This window comes from Accipiter gentilis, chromosome 15 (assembly GCF_929443795.1).
Source record: "Accipiter gentilis chromosome 15, bAccGen1.1, whole genome shotgun sequence".
NCBI lineage: Eukaryota > Metazoa > Chordata > Aves > Accipitriformes > Accipitridae > Astur > Astur gentilis.
The window spans coordinates 3,875,143-3,895,419 of record NC_064894.1 but is presented as its reverse complement, the minus strand read 5'-3'; the positions used below and the strand labels follow the sequence as shown (position 1 = coordinate 3,895,419).

Genomic DNA, 20,277 nt, shown 5'->3' with positions numbered 1-20,277 from the left:
ACAGTACCTTCTTGTATAGACTTGTATATCTGAAACTATTAGATAACTAATAAAGTCAAGGATGGAAAAGGCATAACACTAAGAAAACAACCAATGTCGGCAAACAAATATCAAGGAGAATTAATTGGTTCAATGCATTACAGAAGTCTCCAGGATTATCCCGATCAGCTTTAAAAGTACACCTTAATTTAAAATTTCTTACCTTTGAATATTTTTTTTTCTGATATTTCTTTTAGATTTTCTTGCTTTAATATAATTTTCTAAATGCAAAACCCCCTATAACATCTGATGAATTATAGCCAGATGAGCTATGCCAAATTACACCAGATGGAAAGCTGGCCCACAGAGGAGTTAGTTTTCTATAACACAGTTTCAGATGCAAGATTCATTATTTGGGACAAAAATATTCAGATTATTGCCAACTTATCTGTCAAAAACATTGCTAGCACAACGAGTTTGGATTACTGCAGAGCATCTTTCCCTTCTCTCTGCCACTCTGAGAACCTAATCATGTTGAAGTGAACACCCACAGTGTTCACAATATGCAACTGCTGTGAAGTGGGAGGAGGCGTGAGGCCATGCTGGCCTTCATCCTACAAGCATATTTTGGGAGATTCTTATTGGGGTTTAAATGCTTTTGATTTGTTCAGCTTTAAACAACAGATATTAGAAAGCCATTATGGCCATTGATGTTTCATTTTAAGTGGTACTGGTCCAGTACTGTTTAATATCTTCATCAATGACGCAGACAGCGGGATCAAGCGCACCCTCAGCAAGTTTGCTGATGACACCAAGCTGAGTGGTGTGGCTGACGCACCTGAGGCATGGGATGCCATCCAGAGGGACCTGGACAAGCTCTAGAAGTGGGTCCGTGTGAACCTCATGAGGTTCAACAAGGCCAAGTGCAAGGTCCTGCACATGGGTCGGGGCAACCCCCGGTATCAATACAGGCTGGGGGATGAAGGCATTGAGAGCAGCCGTGCCGAGAACGACTTGGGGATACTGGTGGATGAAAAGCTGGACATGACCTGGCAATGCATGCTTGCAGCCCAGAAAACCAATCACATTCTGGGCTGCATCAAAAGCAGCGTGGCCAGCAGGTCAAGGGAGGGGATTCTCCCCCTCTCTGGTGAGACCCCACCTGGAATATTGCCTTCAGCTCTGGGGTCCTCAGCACAGGAAAGACATGGACCTGTGGGAGCAGGTCCAGAGGAGGGACACGAAGATGAGTGGGGGCCGGAGCATCTCTCCTATGAAGACAGGCTGAGAGAGTTGGGGTTGTTCAGCCTGGAGAACAGACGAGGCTCCGGGGAGACCTTATAGCACCCTGCCAGTACTTAAAGGGGGCTTATAAGAAAGATGGGGACAAAAGTTCTGAGTAGGGCCTGTAGCAATAGAATGAGGGGAAGTGGTTTTAAACTAAAAGAGGGTAGATTTAGAGTACATATAAGGAAGAAATTTTTTACGCTGAGGGTGGTGAAACCCTGGCCCAGGTTGCCCAGCGAGGTGGTCGATGCCCCATCCCTGGAAACGTTCAGGGTCAGGCTGGACGGGGCTCTGAGCAACCGGATCGAGTTGAAGATGTCCCTGCTCATCGCAGGGGGTTGGACTAGATGAGCTTTAAAGGTCCCTTCCAACCCAAACCATTCTATGATTATATGATTCTATGGTATCATAGTTTAATATGGCTGAATAACTGCATCTATGCAGATGTTATGTTAAAGGAATTTTTTAAATTAAATTGGAGAGTTTGTATGCACAAACTTAAACTCACTTAAGTGCTATAGTTTCCATTAGTGTAGCTTAAATTGTCCGGTCAAAAGTCTTTCTTAAATTTGTAATACGTAAACTCAGCAAACTTTCTGACAGCTGCCCTCTAACCTTCATGTTTAAGCCGTACGGCTACTCTACTCCTGCCATGTGCCTTTCTAATTATAAACCTAAGATTTCCTTACTCCTATTTTCTTCCTGTCAAGTGAAAGCCTGAACTTCCAGAGCACAGATTACTAACAATAAAGATACAGGAATTAAAAGAGATAGGGATAATTTCTCTGTAATGATTTTGTTAGGCACATGCAGGCACAGAACATATCAAAATGTGCAACATTTCAGCATAATGGCTAAACTTCATTGATATGAGCCCTGAAAAAAAAAAAAAAAGAGGGAGATAAGTAAAGCAGTCTTAGCATATCATACCAGCCGAAACATAGCTTTTGAGTATACAGATGTCTGAAATAGTTTAGGGTATTCCTGCTCCTCCATGCTTTACCCATAAACCTGAAAATGCTGAGCTTCAGCTAAATTTTGTGGTAAAAGTCATTGAAGGCAATGGAGAAGGAGAAATAGAAGCCAACTGACATGATCTACAGGCATGGAAATTCCATGTTCTTTCTCCTTGAAGTTTTAGCTGGGTTAGAAGTTACGCACTAAACTGAAATGAATGAGTGGCAGTGCAGTACTCGGTCCTGAGGTGTCCTTGCTCACAAAAGACCCAGTAACAACAACGGTTACCTGAGCCACGTCTCGTTGCCTGCTATGCTGTACTCTTCTAGAAGGCTTTTGATTCCAAGACAGACTGAATTACCTAATGAACTCCTGCCCCTGAAATAGTATTGGTCCAGAACAAATATAAATAAATCCCAAATTATGTAAATAATGGTTCCTTTGAATTGTCAGGAGTACTATTTTGAAATTTAAGGTTTTATTTCAATACTAATATATATATGAAATGATTAACCTGGTGAATCCCATTCTCAAAATTTTCCAGGACAGTGAGCTCACAGAGATGTATTCCCTAACATCCCACTAAGTATCTTGAACTTCCTTCAGCATCCATGAAGGCGATAGATGAAAATACTCTGGAAGCCTTGCATTAGTATTTGCAAGTTTAACAGGTTCATTTGAAACTTGTGGATAGATGCTTGAAATACCGTCCAGTAGGCCATTCTGCATACTTTTTTATTTTGAAGGGGCAACTTTTTGATTTGGAAACATTATTCCAGCTCTCAAATCCCCCCGCACCCCCCCTTTTACTAACCATGCAAACATATAGTGAAGATGCCCCAGTAGATTTTTTTATTTGTAGGTTAGAAGGAGAGACCGCTGTTACGTTTTTGTACGCTTATTGCTTCTAGTTTATGCTCTACAATGTAAAATCGTGCTGTGTTAACAGAGTCCAAAAGCTGTATGGAATGGGTGCTGCAGGTCTGGGTAGATTGCAGCTACGTATGGATATGTTTGGATTGTTTTGTCAAATGCGTGTTTTAATTCTACTAGTATACAAACTGCATTTTGTTATGCATGGACCAGGGATAATCCTGAACTTTGAGTCAGGATACATAATATAATGAGGACAGAGGACATTTAGGCTAATAATTAAAGGGATGTTTGAAAAATTAGTGGGGCTATGACTAGGAAAAGCACATTTCTAAATTGCTAATCTTGCACACTGCCACACGGTAGTGACCTTGTAGCCAGACAGAGAGCAACATAAATTAATAAGGTTACTGTAATCATGTGGAACAACATGCAAGATTAAGCCCAGACTAATTATTTTAAGAAAGGCAACTCAAGATACATGAAGATTATCAGAATCAGATGTGGTGATGTGAAAAGGAAAATATCTTGGCAGTATCACTATTAGACTGTGAGAATGGGTAGCCATTGCTCATACCAGGTACCTGGAAACAAAAGCCATACCCTGAAGCGGGAGTTCACGTGTAAGGAAAGAGCTCCTTTGTGACCCAAGACAGATGGAGCAGACTTTTTGTGTGAGCATTGTTTAAAAGTTTGCTAGACTGTGATTTTTAAGAATTAACTTTTTTCCAGTTTATTTTGAGAGCAAATTAATTACCTTGGCTTTTGCATTACATGGATTTTGTTTGTTTGTTTTGATATGAAAAGTTTGCATTCCTTACTGGAAAGAATGAAGTTAAAATGCTGTAAAATTAGGCGATTTGAACGCCTCTCCTCTTCTTAGGTAATACTAAATGAGCAAGAAAGCAGGCAGAACTGCATCTCATTGTAAGTGCTGGACTGTTTTCATTTTCATACTTCATGCAGTTTCAAAGGAATCTTTAAATCTGTCTTTGTTTGGAATGTTGATTCTTTTCTTTTATAGTTCTCCTTTTTTCCCCTTCTTATTTTTATACTTTCAAGTTGAGTGTTCTTTTTTAATGTATCCCACCTCTGGCAGACTCTAAGATAGCCTAACTTTTTTAGAAATAGCTATTTTTGTACGGGAACACTTCAAGTGATTGAATTCAGCCCTGCCTGGGTGTTTCTACCCTGAAATATTAGAAAATGCCATGTAAATTGCTTACCTAAAGCACAGTAGTAAAGCATTAGGTGCTGAGAGCAGTTCTTGCTACAGTGAAGATTGATCTAGATACAATCTCTTAAGTTGCTTTCCATTGCACAGGTTCCCTAAGTGCTTATAATGCTGGTACACAAACTCTGATAGGATCAGATATGCACTTCCATATGGATATTTTTCAGCATACAGTAACAATGTAAGAGTTTACTACTCGTTGAGATAAAGTCCAGGGGATTCTCTGCATATGACAGTTTAGATTACTTCACAAATGGAGTGAGCTTCCCCAGAAGCTGAAGATGGCTCACCACCCTCTTGGGATCAAATGTTACAAAGACCTGAGGAATTTGCGCATCTGAAAGGAGGCATGTGTTGTTTTTTTTTTTTTACTTTTCAGACACAGCAGAGGAAAGTGAATGCAGTCACAGGGGCTATGGCTTCCCTTTTGCTTCCCATCCCAGATTAATCAGATCCACAGGTAGAGTCTAAAGAAACGAGATGTGCCCTTTCAGCAACTAACTCGAATATGCCTGTCTCTTCTCCTTAGTGTATAACTGCTGCTGAACTCCAACTATGTCCAGATCTCCGAGACAAAAAGAGTAGGAAAACTGTGATGCAAGATACTAATGACCTTTACCTTGTGCCAGATGTAAGAGTTACTTTTTGTCTGATCTTTCTTCCTTTGATGGGTAGCTGTTGCCCTTTCTTGCCAGAACAATGTAAAGGAAAGTCCATGAAGACATTACTGTGCAGAGAACATTGACTGGCCCATTGCCTAGAAGACAGCATTCTAAATGGCGAAACAATTGCAGTGTCGAATAATATATGTTAACTTAACCCACCCTGTTAATCAGTCTCTGCTTCTTAGTGTATTGATGATCTGGGTTTCTTCCCTAGCTTGTATTTTGTACTCATGCTATACCTTCTCTTTTCTGAGTGAAAATAGGAGAACACAGACTTTTTTTTAAATAATCTGAAACTGCCAGAAAAAAAAGGGACTCTTGTTCCATATCTTGACTGTTCTGAAAGTAAAAATAACAATCTACATGACAAAATTTCACAGCTGAATAGTATTACACTTCTCTGTGCTAACTGAAATGCCCTTATGAAATTCATGTTAAAAATAATAATAATAATAATTAAAAAAAGATATAGTTTCAAATTCTTATCATTATACAGTTCAAAAACATCCACAATTTTATTTATTGGCTGCTAACACTACCTGGACAGAGGGCAGTGTTATTGCAAACCCTTGATTCTCTTAAAGGGCCGCTGCAGTGTGTCCCGTAAGGTGATACACAAGTTCTGGTTCGCACCTGCGACCCTTGACCACAAGTAACTGAACACGTACTCCACTGGGCCCACTCTTCGACACCAGATTCACCTGTATTCAAGACAACAAACAAACATGAATATAGACATAAGTATTAATGAGACCTTTTTTTTTTGCTAAAGCTCATTATCATCTGCTCTTATAAATCAAAGAAAAAAGTACCACACCAAAATAAATATTTAAAAGTTCATGGAGTAAAGCAGCTGTGAAAATGTGCAATGAATAGAAAAATAAAGACACCTACAATGCTGCAGTCACATAACACCTGTCAGAGGGAAACTCTTTGATTGCTTAACATCATTTACGACTTTATGAGAACTACTGCCCTTCAACATTTTAGAAAGAACACTGCCCTCAGGATGCTAAAAGAACATAGACAACTCTTTTTATATAATAGCAAAGGATTTATCTTTGATATTTATACTTATCACTCTAGGATGAAGGCTAGGTAATAGTTTAAGGAGCTCTACCAGTAAGGGAATTCTGATTTAAAAACAAACAAACAAGAAAACCCCCAAACGAAGCCAACCCCCTAATTTCTTATCTTTTCTTCAGCGAAGGAGAGTCCTTTAGCATTTGAGAGAAGTTCCGTGGTAAAGAGAAGCACTTTTCTTACCAAATTTTAACCCGAATGGTGGGATGGGAACTTCGGTTTGATCATTTACTGCACAGATCTGCTCCTTGCTTCTGACCTACAGCTGTGTCAAAGTCTTGGATGCGCTAGACCTCATTACTGCATATAGTACATACCACTACGTTCAAAATTGTCAGACGTGATTTATTAATACCGTAGAATTGAATAGCATCATTTTTTTCGTTGTTGAGAGATAGCACATTATATTATTTCTATTTTTTTTCCAAAGCAAGTAATGCATGAAGTCTTCTTGCATGGATGTTCAGGAAAGGATGCTTAAATTTTGTTTCCATGAACAGCTATACACACAATTCTATAATTCCTTCCACAAAAGCATTCATGTTCAGAAAACTGGATCCCTTGAGTATTGTCAGAAAGCAAATGCAAAAATAACGTGAATATACCTCACTGAACAATTTGAGTAAATAATTCTGGATTCATGTTTACCTTCTTCCATTTAAAATCGGTATAAAATGGCATGCTGAAGCCTCTATTGCACCCTTGATTTTTAAACCCAAGTCCTTTTTGAAACAAATGGGTTTTCCTTCTTTAAAAATCAGTGGCATGATACAACCTTCAGTCTTGAATAGCTTGCTTTAAAGTTTCAGTTATCTCAATATACCTCTAGTCTTCCAAAAGTTTTGGTATTTGTCGCAATCAAGGGAACGTCTGCAAACCAGGAAGGCTCTGGTGCTATCTTCCAAGAATGCAGTAAATGATACACTATTTCTTGAAGCTGTGCTTTTGTAGCAAGCATCCGTCCAAGCTCTTTTTTCATTTGTTTGTTTCCAGAGGCCAAGCATGAAACCTTTGCAAAATGCTTGTCTCTGCTAGTCCTCTAAGCAGCAATTCTAAGGCTATTCAATGCTTTAAAAAAAAAAGTGCTTCTTATTCAGTAACAAGACAGAATGCTTTATAATTAGCACACAAATCCCTCTGCTTTTCATAAAATTCTATACAACTCTAACAATTTCTATGGACAAGGAAAAAATGATGAGTTTTTTTACATACAAAAATTCACCAGAGTGATTTTTGTAATAATTTTCTTTATTTATTAGGTGAAAGAAAAAAAAAAAGAGAGAAATTTAATCACTGATTATTGTTCTAATGTTTTTTCTGATATGAATTTAGCATTCTTATTAGGTTGTTACATGGCTTGGGTTCAGGTTAGATGACATAATATGGTAAATATAGCTAATATCTAGGTAGACATTCACAATTATACAATATGTACTATAAACCCAGGTACATGGTAGAAATACTTGTATTGCTATGGGTTTCTAGGCTAATATTTTTTGTCTTTTTCTACATGTTTGAAGTTGGCTTTGCCTTCATTAAAATGGTTTAGATGAAAGGTCAAATAGCAGAAAAAGTCAAAGCTGTGTTTCTCAAGATGTTCCTCATTATGTAAAACAGTCATATATACTCAGTGTAAATTATCCATTATCCCACACAGACTTGGTGACAATGCATAGCTATTAAAATACAGAAATGAAGTATTAAAACTTTAAAATTTCAGATATCTTAAATGATAAAAAGTTGCTCTTAACCCTTGGAATATGATGAAAAATAGCAGTAATGTGATACTAAGAAATGTGATTGTACTGAGTGAATTTTTGAATTAATAATTAGAAGTTCTGAGCATATATGGACTGTCCGTTCACAAAAGGCAGAACCTAGCAATATACTTCAGCATACATAAAGGATAGGCTGCTTAAACATTTGCTGGAGCAAGATCCTCCACACTAAGATGATGTATAGTGCAAAAAGAGTGAAAGCAGAGAAAATAAAGAACAAATTTATCTCACCAGCTGCTTTGCTTCCTTTTGCACAATGCATTATGATTTTTTGGTAATTTTTAATTTTTCAGAGTATTTTGTACTGCTGTCAGTATGCTTATTACTTATTTAAAAATATTTTAAAGGAGGGAAACATCTTCACAGAGATATCATACCATAGTTAACCATTTTTCATTTAAATAAATAAAGACTTCTTTATTTTCTAGAATAAACCTAGATTGCCTATGTAGTCTGCAAATACATCTTCTATTATTGTCTTTATCTCTCTCCCATTTTTTTATTTTCTGACATGAAAATTTCAAAAAGGCTGCTTTTTATTTTCCTTCTTCTTTTCTGTTAGTTAAGAACTCTTCAATTTTTACATCTATCATATTAAACCTACAATCTCAAATTAACTATTGGCAAGCTACCAAGACCTTAATCTCCCCTGCAGCTCGACACGTAAGAGGAAACAAACTTACTGTATGGAAGGCCTCATTGATCTGTGTAACACTTACCTGTATTATACTCTCTAAATCCCATAACACCTAAGGGAAGGATCAGTCCAAACACATAAAATGACAAATATAGGACAAGAAATTATTCACAAAATATTTTTTTTTAAAGAAAATGTTTTACTGCCTCATAGCACTCACAATCAAACAGGAAAATGCATATTGTAATACCACATTTTAAAACTCTTCTATTCCTGGCAAAATTCAGTGGATTAAGTCCACTATTCTAACAGTATTAAATTCTGTTCATAAATCTTTTCCAGGACAATTTTCTGTTCCTACCTCTCTGCCTTTTCAAACCACAGAAACATTTTGTTGCACTTTTGCATCTGTTTTATTATTACACAAAATAAAATATTAAACAGGCTTAAAATACAAGAAGCCTCATAACCTCAGTATCCATTTACTTTAAAGGCTGTTAGACTTCTTAGTACATGAGTAAATTCATGAGATAGGTGTGTTAGAAAAACCTTATGAATCAGTTTAAGAAGATATCACAATAATTATATCACAAGAAAATGAATGCATTAGAGGTGAAGAAAATATGCAATGATCACTACAAAGGAAAATCAAAATGACGAAGAGATGAGAATTAGTAAGTATGTCCAAAAAGAGCGCAGTATTACTTAAAATGTGTTAACCTACAGTATGTAAAATATAGATTTCCTCAAAGCTGGGCATGCCAATTTATATGCTGTGCTGATACATCTCACATGCTTTCAGAACAGGACCTTGAAAACCAAGCCTGTATAATTTTGAACGTTCATCTCCCACTCCACACACACAATCTATCAGAAGGTGATGGTATAAGTGCTGCATTTGTAATGCAGTTCTCTAACACCCATAATAGATGCACTGCAATGCATGACTAGAAATTACCAAAGACAAGTTTTACCTGATGATATCAAAGCTTTAGGGATTTATATGAGGAAATAAAACAGATCATCCTACTTATTTTTTGGAATAATTGTATGAATTCAAGAAGCAGCATAAAAGCAAAGGTGTTATTCTATGTAGTAAGCAACTAACATTCTACGTCTGAGCTAGGTATGTAAGTAATAAGTTCTACTTGCCTAAACAAAAACTGCACGGAGACCAAGAGGGTCCTAGGCTCCCTTCTTCCACTACGTTTGCTGACAGCAGTATCAACTGGGAGTTAGCCGTAAAAGTAGTCCTATAGATTAATAGGAGGGAAACAGACTTCTTCCCTTTCTAAATTCTTTACCAAAAAGATCTACACTGATTGGCTATACATGTATTTAGATTACTTAATATATCATTTTCTGCAAATCTGTTAAGTAAAGCACCCTGCTACGAAGGAAGTCAACATGCAACATAACTAGAAGCAATTATAGCTCTTTCACTAAAGTGAATATAAACTGGAAGCATTATGTATGACTGATGCAGGCATATTTTCAAGGTTAGTAACTATGGAATACAGAGTAAGTTGTTTCAAATCCATACAATAATTATGGGGCACAAGATTTTTCAACGCAGGAACTTACTGCAATGGAGCGTGTAGGGAACCGTTACAGAGTTAGTTTTTACCAACAGATACACAGATCATTACTGATGGCAAAATGGGCAGTAATGTTGGTGTGCGAGAGCTTAATTCGACTCACCACCGAAATTTTGTCGTTGACCTCGAAGGCAGCTGTGGTAACTGTTGGTAAACAGGCTTTTTTTTTTTTTTTTTTTTAATTACTTCAGCTCTAGGTTTGTAATATCATTTTGGTACCTTTATCTAAAGAAGATGAAGTTGCTCAAACAAAATTAGAAAATCTGTTTTAGATGAAAAACTGTTAGACAATTTGCACATCCAATTAAAAACTACTTACAGCCAATTTCATTTAGTAATTATGAACCTGGAAACTAGAGAATAGAGCGTTGTGCTGGGCCAAAGACAGTAAATGCTGAATGTGTGCACATTAAAGTCACCCTGGTAATTAATTAGTTGATAAACGCCTAAAGCTGGGATTAGACCTTAGTTTATTTATAAAGAAATCTGAAGCATGTTTTTAACTTCTTTGAAAAAAGTTAATACGTCACAGTAAGCTGTCCTGTGTCCTGTACATGCGAGACTGCTTTTACTGCTACGGAAATTCATGCTTATACTAAATGATTCAGTAGCCACATTCACAGTGCATGTTTTTGTATGATCTACCTAATTCTCCGCTACTTTATTTATGGACTTTAACTGGTGAAAAAAAAATAAATGATTCAAAAAAAGTATCAGCTTAGAAAACTGACAAATATGCAGCAAAAGATTATGGAAACATGCAGTGGTTTTGCTAAAATTAACAACAGTAAATAGAAAAATGTAACTGATGTATTACCAGTTTGTGCCATAAATTTAGCAGCATCAGCTTGCTCCTGAGGGACCCTTTTCTCATGAACAGATCGAGGTCGCTGACTTTTAATTGTATGATCTCCCATCATTCCAAATTCTAAAGACAGAATAAAGGTTTATGAAAGCTTGTGTGTAGACATTTCTCAAAAGTCACATACTGTCTCATGCAATATGTTCCTAAACATACCTGGAAGTTGCTGGTAAGAATCAGGCAAGTGATCATGGCAGTTAACATCAAATTAACTTTGCTACGCTCAGCTTTTAATAAATACTTAAATTTGTGTCTGCAGATTTTCAAACATGATTTTACTCTATGAACCAACATTCAATGTAGTGACGCGTACTATAAATCAGCTGTATGACATGGGACAAAAGCAATTATTCAAATGCAGACATTTTATTCTTCCATTTCAAGTCAGTGCAAACCACACCAGAAAATGATTGTGACAGTGTTAGACATTGCTGTTCTATGGCAGAGCCTGATGTTCCTCCAGAGGACTTCTATTTCTGCACTCATCTTTCAGGCTGGCAAAGCCTTCAACAGAGAACGAGTCATCTTTGGGAATGGTGGCAATGCGAAAGAATAATAATTTAACCAATGAAGTGCCTAAGTTTTAGGCTGAATCCAGCAGAACAAGCACTTGTGGACTGTTTCCTTTCTGAAGCCTCTCAGTTATAAAAACCACAGGTTACATCTTGCCCTCAGGATTTAAAAAGAAGTCCCCATTGATTTTAATAGGGAAACGCACATAAAAGCCCAGTGACGTAAAGGCCCAGAACACGGGAGACAAGAGTGCTTCGTCTTTTACCCTATCGCTGCTGTCATTGACCCTCTCCGGTCCTGCACAAACCTCCTCGCCTTCTACCTCAGACTCCTTTTTTTCCCTTCTGGGATGAAATGTGGAGGGTCCTTTGCACTTAGAGGGGACTGCTGCGTCTTCAGCACAGTTCCCTCCGCTCCTCCCAGGCACACGCAGCTCTCTGCGCCTCGCTGCTAAATATTCGCTTTCTGGTGGGACTCTAATTTCAGAAGCGTGTGCTGGGAACCGTGGGTTAACAGTGAAACTACTTCAACTACAACCACGTGAAGTTTCTGATGAGGCAGAAGGTGTCTGAAGGACTAGGAATATAAACATTAAAAATACCTTTCTGCTGGAAGGTTACCTTGCAAATGCAAAATTCAAAATACTCCCCCATCTGTAAAACCATGAAGATGATAAAACTTACCTTCCTGCCTCAAAAGATGCAAAACATTATACAAGATGTAAGTGCTACTAATAAATATTCTTTGCAAACACATTGTTTTGATGAATTATTAAATTCAACGTATTTAAAGTTCTATTTAGGGTATAAAAATAATACAAGGTAAATATATTTAAGGGGTCAATCAGCAGAGAGAGGGTTGGTGTTTTTTTTTACTTTCTAGTAAATTATTAATATATTTCTCCAAATTAGTGTTTCTTTCTGTAAATATTCATTAATGGCACCCCTTAAAATATAAACTTAATTATTCGAGAACAGCAATGCAGTTTGCATTCTAAAGACAATATTTGAAAACCTAATTAGTAAAATATATTTTGAGAATTAAACATCCAACGCTTTTAAGACATCCCAGAAATACATATAAAAGATAATTAAATTATATATCTATACACATACATATAAGTACATATATGTATAATTAAATTATATATCTATACACATACATATAAGTACATATATGTATGTATACATACAAGTGTGGTATAAAATTTTATGAATATATTTTTACAAAATACACCTCTTCTATAGCTCCTCTGATTTAAGACAGCTTTTTATTCTGTGGGAAATCTCTTACTATAATTAATGTTTTACAATCAATATTTTACAATCAATATTCTAATGCAAATTAGAAGGATACTTTTACAGTTTTTTTTACAAGGTGCAGCGCAGATGACCATTAACCAACATGGTGTTGGCCAGGAGACTTTTCCCCCGATGAGGCTGTGAAAGCAAGTATTTGCTCCGAGTTTGCTCCCTGGGCACTGCCTGCTTGTCAGCCCCTTTAGAGGATATGGCACCATTCTTGCCGAAGGCTTAATTCTATTTTTTAATTTTTTTTTAAGTTACAGAGTGCAATAACAGGAGACCTTTGCTAGAGAAAGGCTTTCCAGAGGCATACAGGGAGGTGGCGAACGCTCTGGCCCCGGTCGCGCAGCACACGCGGTGGCCCGCGGGACCGAGAGCTCTGGTGAAGAGGCAAAGGAAAGTCTGGGAGATCAGTTTTCGGGGTTGTCGTTCGTACCCAGCGTAGCTCCTCTGTTCACAGCGATGGAGTTACTCGGGAATATCACCAAGCAAAATTAAATACAAGTTGCTGATGCAGGATCTAATCACGCCTCTTTTCATTTTTCCACTTAGCAACAGCACATTTTTTAATTTACGCATTCAATTCACTTCAACTATTGCTGATGGTCTTTGAGATGCACTCTTCAACTCATCTCCCTTTGATCTATTAAGCATTTATATAGGAAATATATAAGTATATATGCAAGATAAATGTTTCAGAACAAAGATAAAAATATTTCTTTGTAAGTTTTGTCAAGAAATGGAACCAGACTTACGCAGTGCTCTCATTTTCATATTCAGCTGAAGTATTTAACCAAATGCCGCACGAGAACAAAAACAGTAACAGGAAATGCAGTGTACTGGCATGGGTGAGGGCTTTAAGGCCTCATTAAAATTCAGGCCTCATAAGAAAAGAAAAATAAGGGTCAAGTACATTTTTGTAATGGGATCAGAAGTGTCCAGTTTCTGCATAGAAGTACAAACAGTGCTCTCAAAATTGTTTAATCTAAGCAGCTCAACAGTAATGCATTTGTTATGAAGCATTTTATAATAAAATATCTTACTTAAGTGACCGCCATAGTTTACAACAAATACTAAATAGAATAAAACTTTCCTCCATTTTCAGAGCCTGGCTAAATAACGAACGTAGAAGACGAACCAGTTATGCATTTCTTTTCCCTCACCACTTCACAGAGGAGGAATATTTAAATGCTTTCTGGGCTAGGAAAGCATTTTAACGCAAGTCAGCCTAAAGCATGGCTCAACGGCACAGTAGTTTCAAGGACCTCTTTGTGGGGGAAAGGTGAAAGGAACCATCTCGCTCCAGCCAGTACGTGGCCAGAGGTGTCCTGCAAGGTCAAGGCAGCACGACTCAAGAGCTGATGTCTGGGATATAATATTGGAAGTTTGAATTGAGATTATGAGCAAAGGACTTTTTCCTCATTCTCACTCTTCTTACCTAGTTCTTGCTGCTGAAAAATCACCTTCCTAACCCAGAAGAAGGTATTTTTGCAGACATCAGTTTCTGAACAGAATTTTTAGGTGATGCCTGTCCTAATTTTCCCTCGGGTGAAACAGGACAGTCCTTCTCTGCTTTTACCTCAAACATTGATATTAATCAGGTTGTTCCACTAAATAAAGAGGGACAATGAATCTTTGCAGCAGCAGACAGGCACACAGACTGATCCGGAAGTTGCCAATGTGGCTCTAAGTTAAGCCTGGAAACACAAAAAGGTTTTAATACTTTTTATTACATTGCTAATGCTATAATCTACCTGCATGAGAATAAAACTCAAAGAAATACCTCCAAATGTGAATAACAAATAGCATTATGGGGAATCTTGAATGGATCATTTTAACCAGACCGTGACTTATAACAAATCATAGCATATTCCAAACACTTGTGGTAGAAAATCTGAGGTTTAGTTATCTGATAAAAGAATTTGTCCTGCTGCGAGTGGTCATTTGGTGGCTATGGAAGTACAATAGTTTCCTGCAATAGGATGCATATTCTTTGTTTCCTCAGCTGTACGCAATGGATCGATACTTGAAAGTATTTTAGCAATGCATAGATCATAATATGGACGTGATTTCTTTCACTTCACATGTAACTCTGAAGCATGTAATATAGTTCCATGCCTTCTAAGGAGTATAAAAAGAAATAATGATTTCTGAAATTCCAGAGTTCACAGTTGAGTATTATTTACAAGAACTCTTATCTGTAGTCCCATTGGCTTTACCTTTATTTTTATGTTATGTTATGGGAATTTTTATTCCTATTAAGTAACCTTTTTAGTTTTTAAAGGAGAAGCTAAAATCTCGCGGCCAATGTAGGAGTACATTTTTAGGAGAGAAGAGAGGTGCCATGTGCTCTCTGTAGGAACAAAGAAGAAAAAAACATCTGTTAACAGTATAAAAATGCAAAGTAGGAAGACTGAACAATACAAAAGAAAAGTACCAGCTTTGCAAGATTCTACTCACCAACAGCTAGTCTTTGCTTTTTGACAAGTAGATAATCATTAAAGTTAAGGTACACATCAAACAGATTTTATGCCTAGGCTGTTTAATATTATTTGTAAGCCTGTTACGTATATATCCTGATCATCAGATGACATTATAAACCATCTTGGTTTGGCTCCTATGGCTCTTTTTAAGTCACATTTCACAGGACCTTCACCGTATAAACGTATTGATCTGGTTATAGGTGTACCATCAACTACAAGTTGTGCTATTAATGGCACAGAACATACTGGCGTTAATAAAAAAGCCTTTTTCAGCATAGTAGTTGGTGCCAACAGCATGAATGAACCGTTGAAATGAAAGAAAAAAGTGATTCCGAGGCCTTTAGGGTTACCCCTTCAGGGCACGTAAAATGTAAAGCAGCTTCCGAGAGCTGCGGAGCTCGTAGGGAACCGCCTGGAAGGTGAGGTGGTGGCGAGCAGCTCCCTGACGGCTGATGGGAACCTCAGAAGCGAGAGGAGGCGATCGATTCCGCAAAGCGACCGTCATTTTCTTCTCTCACCCGCAGCACTCTGGCAGTGTACTTCATACCACCCTACCCACTCCTGAACTGTAAATAGTCAAATGAGTGTTTTCAATTACTCTTGACTTCGGAATGAATATTAAAGGGAATATTAAAGGCCTTGGAGCCAGAATGTGCATTAAATGAGAACTGTCTCACGTGCAGTAGCCTGGCATCCTCTCTGTGCCAACACACCAATGTTTTTCCCAGGAATTATGCAAAATGCTGATGTAAGTCCCAGGTGAAGGGGAAGGAGGGGGTACAGAGGTGGAATGGAAGAAAGAAGAGGGCTACAGAAATGGAGAACCACGTCATTTAAATTAATTTTTGGACTGAGCTATTAACTGATTTCAATAGATCTGATTAATTGCAGACTTTCAGGAGCTTGGGAAAATTTCCTGCACATTTAATTTCTTCGTAGCCCATTCTACAGTTTCTCCCAGAAAGATACTACATAGCACAATATGCAGCAGTTCGGGGTTTCTTGTCACAGTTGCAGCTGGTCAGTACAATTTCTTCTGGTCACTAGATGGCAGGATGTGTGTTGACTTAGAAGCACAATTTTGCATTGAATTGAGAAGCTGGGACTTTCTGCTTCTTTTTCACTATAAAATTATCTCTCATATATTAAAAAAATTATTACATTCAAAGGACTGAGGGGGTTTTGTTTGGTGGGGGTTTTTTTTAGTTCTTATTTTGTAGGGCTGGAGATAAAAAAACCCCACAAACGAACACCCAAACCAAATAAAACCCGAGCTGCAGTTGGTTTTCCCTTCCAGTAAACCCTGTGACAAGAGAGAAGAAAATCCCAGGAGCGCTCCCTTCCCCGTCTCCAGCCCTGCTCCCCTGTAGCCGGGCCCCCAGGCCCCACGAGGAAATCCTCACTCTCAACCGCTGCCGTGGTGGGACGCAGAGCTTCAGGGCATCGTCCGTGAACGGCATCACTCCGCGGCGCAGGCTTAAGCCATGGCTTTCTACGGGAACCCCTTCAAATGATATTTCCTCACCAGGCAGGCAAGTCGCCAAAATAGTAACATAGCTATTAGCTGAATTAGATTTCCATGGGAACCTCTGCTTTGCAAATGTGGAAAACGTTCTTAACACAGTCTTTGCCTACTTCCTACGTAGCTCCTGGTCCCATAAAAAGTCCTCTTTTGGCTCTCCAAAGCAGTATAGAAGGGCTTTGACCAGTTTCAAACTGAATGGAATAATTTCTTTCACTAGAGAGAATTAAGATCTGAACTAAGCTGTATTCATAAACGCAGCAAGAAAGATGTCCTATTACTCATGAAAACACGGAGAGGATTTTAATAGCAGTTGAAATATGAAAGGCAATAGTATTTGTACTAACAAAGTCAGTTTTTTGATTATATAGATTATATATCAGGTAAAAGAAAAAGATAGGTTAACATTTGTAGGAAGTTAGATACAAGACTTCCTTTCTCTCACACACAGAGCTATACTAATACATATACGTATGTGCTCTTTCATCTTTCAAAAAATTAGGGAAAATTATTATGTATTCTAAACAGTCAACATATTGTGCATAGGTAATTAGTTTCTGTTTGTCTCTAGGGAGACCCATTTGCTCCTAGGAAATAATGCTGGATTAATACTACTGCTGCTATTTTTAATGACATAAGAAATGAAATATTACTGAATTAAGATATAAATTATAGCACAAACCCTGATGAGCTAGACTATCTCGTGGCAATGCAATCTGCTTTCTCTCTGTACATCTCTGCAGTGACTCCCTTGGCCAGCCATTATCTTCAGTGGGATCTGAACCTGTTTATTCATGGTTACAGATTTGGTCGGTGAAGAATATTACAAAGACGTAATATTTATTCACTTTGCGTGTGCACAGACTGTTGAAACTGTGCAAGCTCTATTACTTGCCTTCCTGGGCCCATTTGCTCATCATTTTACACCTAGGCAGGAGAAACTGAGCACGTGAAACTAGTGACGTGACTCATACCTGTTCAAAACGAACGTAAAATGTCACCACGGCAGGTAGTGTTTTCACATGGGCTTTGCAGACTTTTAGCTAAGCAAAGAGGAAAAGGAGGGGTGAATGAAAGCCCAAGCTGCAGCTTTACCCATTTATATCTTCACTAGATCTGACATATTTTATAATTATCATGGCCAATATGCAGAAGATGCTCTGTAGTTCACATTTTCCCCATTCAAATATTTCCCTAGCAATCCATCCCCAAATGTTTGCATTCCAATAAAAAATAATAAAACTGATAAAGGAAGTTTACATTATCATCAAGTTTAACATTAAAATCCTCTAAATTCAGCAGTATGTTTTTCTCTCATATTCCCTATTGTTCTCTCAAGAGATTCACGGATGTAATAACACATTAAAAGAATGAAAACACAGGGGATTACCTTTATTTATTTTTGCTTTTTAAAATGAAAGACCTTTAATGTATTCTCTTGTAGTATTCTCATCATTTTAATATTTCTACTATAATAACTTATTCATGTGTAGCCTTTAAAAATTTAAATCATAGTGTCATAGTAATACTTTGGTACCTTCCTTGCTTTTTTACATTTCATACTACTTCACTTCTGCATTAAGTATTTTGCTTTTGACGTATATTTAATTAATTGTATTATTGATACAGTTAGCCAGTGCAGCGGTTGTTTCAGAATAGCAGCATTTTTATATAAACAATCTCTTTTTACTGAACACTGCAGCAAGCTACCTAGATATTACACACAGGCTAGTACATGCCTCTTTATTGTTCCATACCTTTACAACTCAAGAGAGGATGACTGAGGATAAACTGTAATTTTCTAAGCTATTCTTGAATTCAATAACTTCATTCTCTTTCTTTTCTGTTCTAGAAACACTGAAAAGTAAGTAAAGGTAATTGTAGAAAGCAGGATTCACAAGGACATCTAGACCATTTCCTTGCCCTGCAACTATTTACCGCAGACATTCCTGCAGATGGTTGCCTAATCTTTCCTAAATGATAGCAGCATTCATTAAGATTTGAGATGAATTATCTGTGAATTTATGACAGGGAAGTTTACAGTCTGTGAAAGATTCTGAAGCTGTATGAAGAGAAGGAGCAAGAATCAATCTTTTAAATAATAGGTACTGCAAACTCTATTCACTAAGCACAGTTAAACTGAGTGTGGAGGTTTGGGTTTTTTTTTTTTTTTTTTTTTTTTTTTTTTTTTTTTTTTTTTTTAGAGTGGTACAGCTTCTAGGTGAAGCTAAATGATATTGCATGGCTTTTTAAGAGCATTTTCTTGCCCTTAAGTCTCCTAAACTGTTTTATAAAAGAATAATAAAAAATGGAGGAAGCGTCACTAGATGTGAATTTCGCACATTACATTTTTATCATTTGTGGTACCACAAAGCTGGCTGTTTGTATACAGACATCACCGGTAGCTGCTAAATCGTATGAGGAGAGGAAAGGGAGAGGAGAGGGGGAGGAGGCCAAGAGCCTCGGCTGCTGTAAGCTGGCCTGGTTCCACCCAGCCAGGCCAAATTTTGTCAGCTGAGGACATGGGCTAGAAGGTCTTTTCTAAAACCATAGCTCAACTCTGAGCTAAGAGGTCTATATAGCCTGTTCACAAGGGTACGTAGCCTTTGCTAACCATCACTGGCAGGTTAATGGTCACACACATGCAGTTTCAAACGTACTAGTCCACCCAGTTCAGCCTGGGAGATGCGCGTATGGCACAGCCCCCTGACAGGTAGAATGTCGCAACGGTTTCCCAAACGGACCTGGAACCTCTTAAAAGGTCTGAACTCTTACGGTGACACCTGCGGCCTTAAATATGACTCATAAATAACTCTTCTCTAGTCAATGGAATTACCTTAACGGGAAAGTGTGACACAAATGAAAGGAAAAATCAGCGATTCAAAATTTAAACCTCAGAATAGATTTTCACAATGACTAAATCCTTCCTTCAGAAATACATGCATGGGATTTTAAGTAGGAAGGCACATAAGAGATTTACCTGAAAACTATCAATGAAAATCACTTGGACCTCAGTCTTTCAGAATTTTTTTAAAATCCATTAGATGTTTTCACCGGATTTAGTAAAAGCACACTTTTCTAGGTCTCCAAGATTCTCATTTGAGCATCAAACTCAGCAAGTTATTTAATGGTTTTAAGGACCCAGATATCACATTGAGGCTAAAAAGCAGTGTTCTCCTTCACTCTTACTCTATAATCCACACTCAGACAAATTATCTGAGCTCATCTGCTAACACATCCTTCCTACCTCTATGGCCCAACCACAGGGTCAGCTTATTTGACAGGTGTTGCCCATGCAACACCTTGCTAAAAGCAAATGAACTGTTCAACTGCAGATCTGAGCTAAGCAATGCATACTTCGTCAACCACCTCTTAGGGAATTTCACCCCGAAGCCTGCATTAAAGAATAGCAAGGGTGCAAGATTTCTGTCCCACGTAATGCCAGATCAAATACCTAATGCTAACATATAAAAAAATCATAGCAGAAAAATTGACCTAAGAG

General features: G+C 37.7%; 1 protein-coding gene across 6 annotated transcripts in view; it reads right to left on the bottom strand.

Annotated features, from left to right (window-relative positions):
* The window catches only part of ADGRB3 (adhesion G protein-coupled receptor B3), a 467,107-nt gene that overhangs the window by 273,131 nt on the left and 173,699 nt on the right, over positions 1–20,277 (bottom strand). For 5 of the 6 annotated variants that reach the window (XM_049818118.1, XM_049818121.1, XM_049818119.1 and 2 more), the window contains 2 exons: positions 10,909–11,019; positions 5,535–5,696 (listed from right to left, as the gene is read on the bottom strand). In XM_049818118.1, the coding sequence (XP_049674075.1) occupies positions 5,535–5,696; positions 10,909–11,019 (273 nt within the window). The remainder of the gene's footprint in view (positions 1–5,534; positions 5,697–10,908; positions 11,020–20,277) is intronic. The other variant, XM_049818122.1, reaches the window with a different exon arrangement.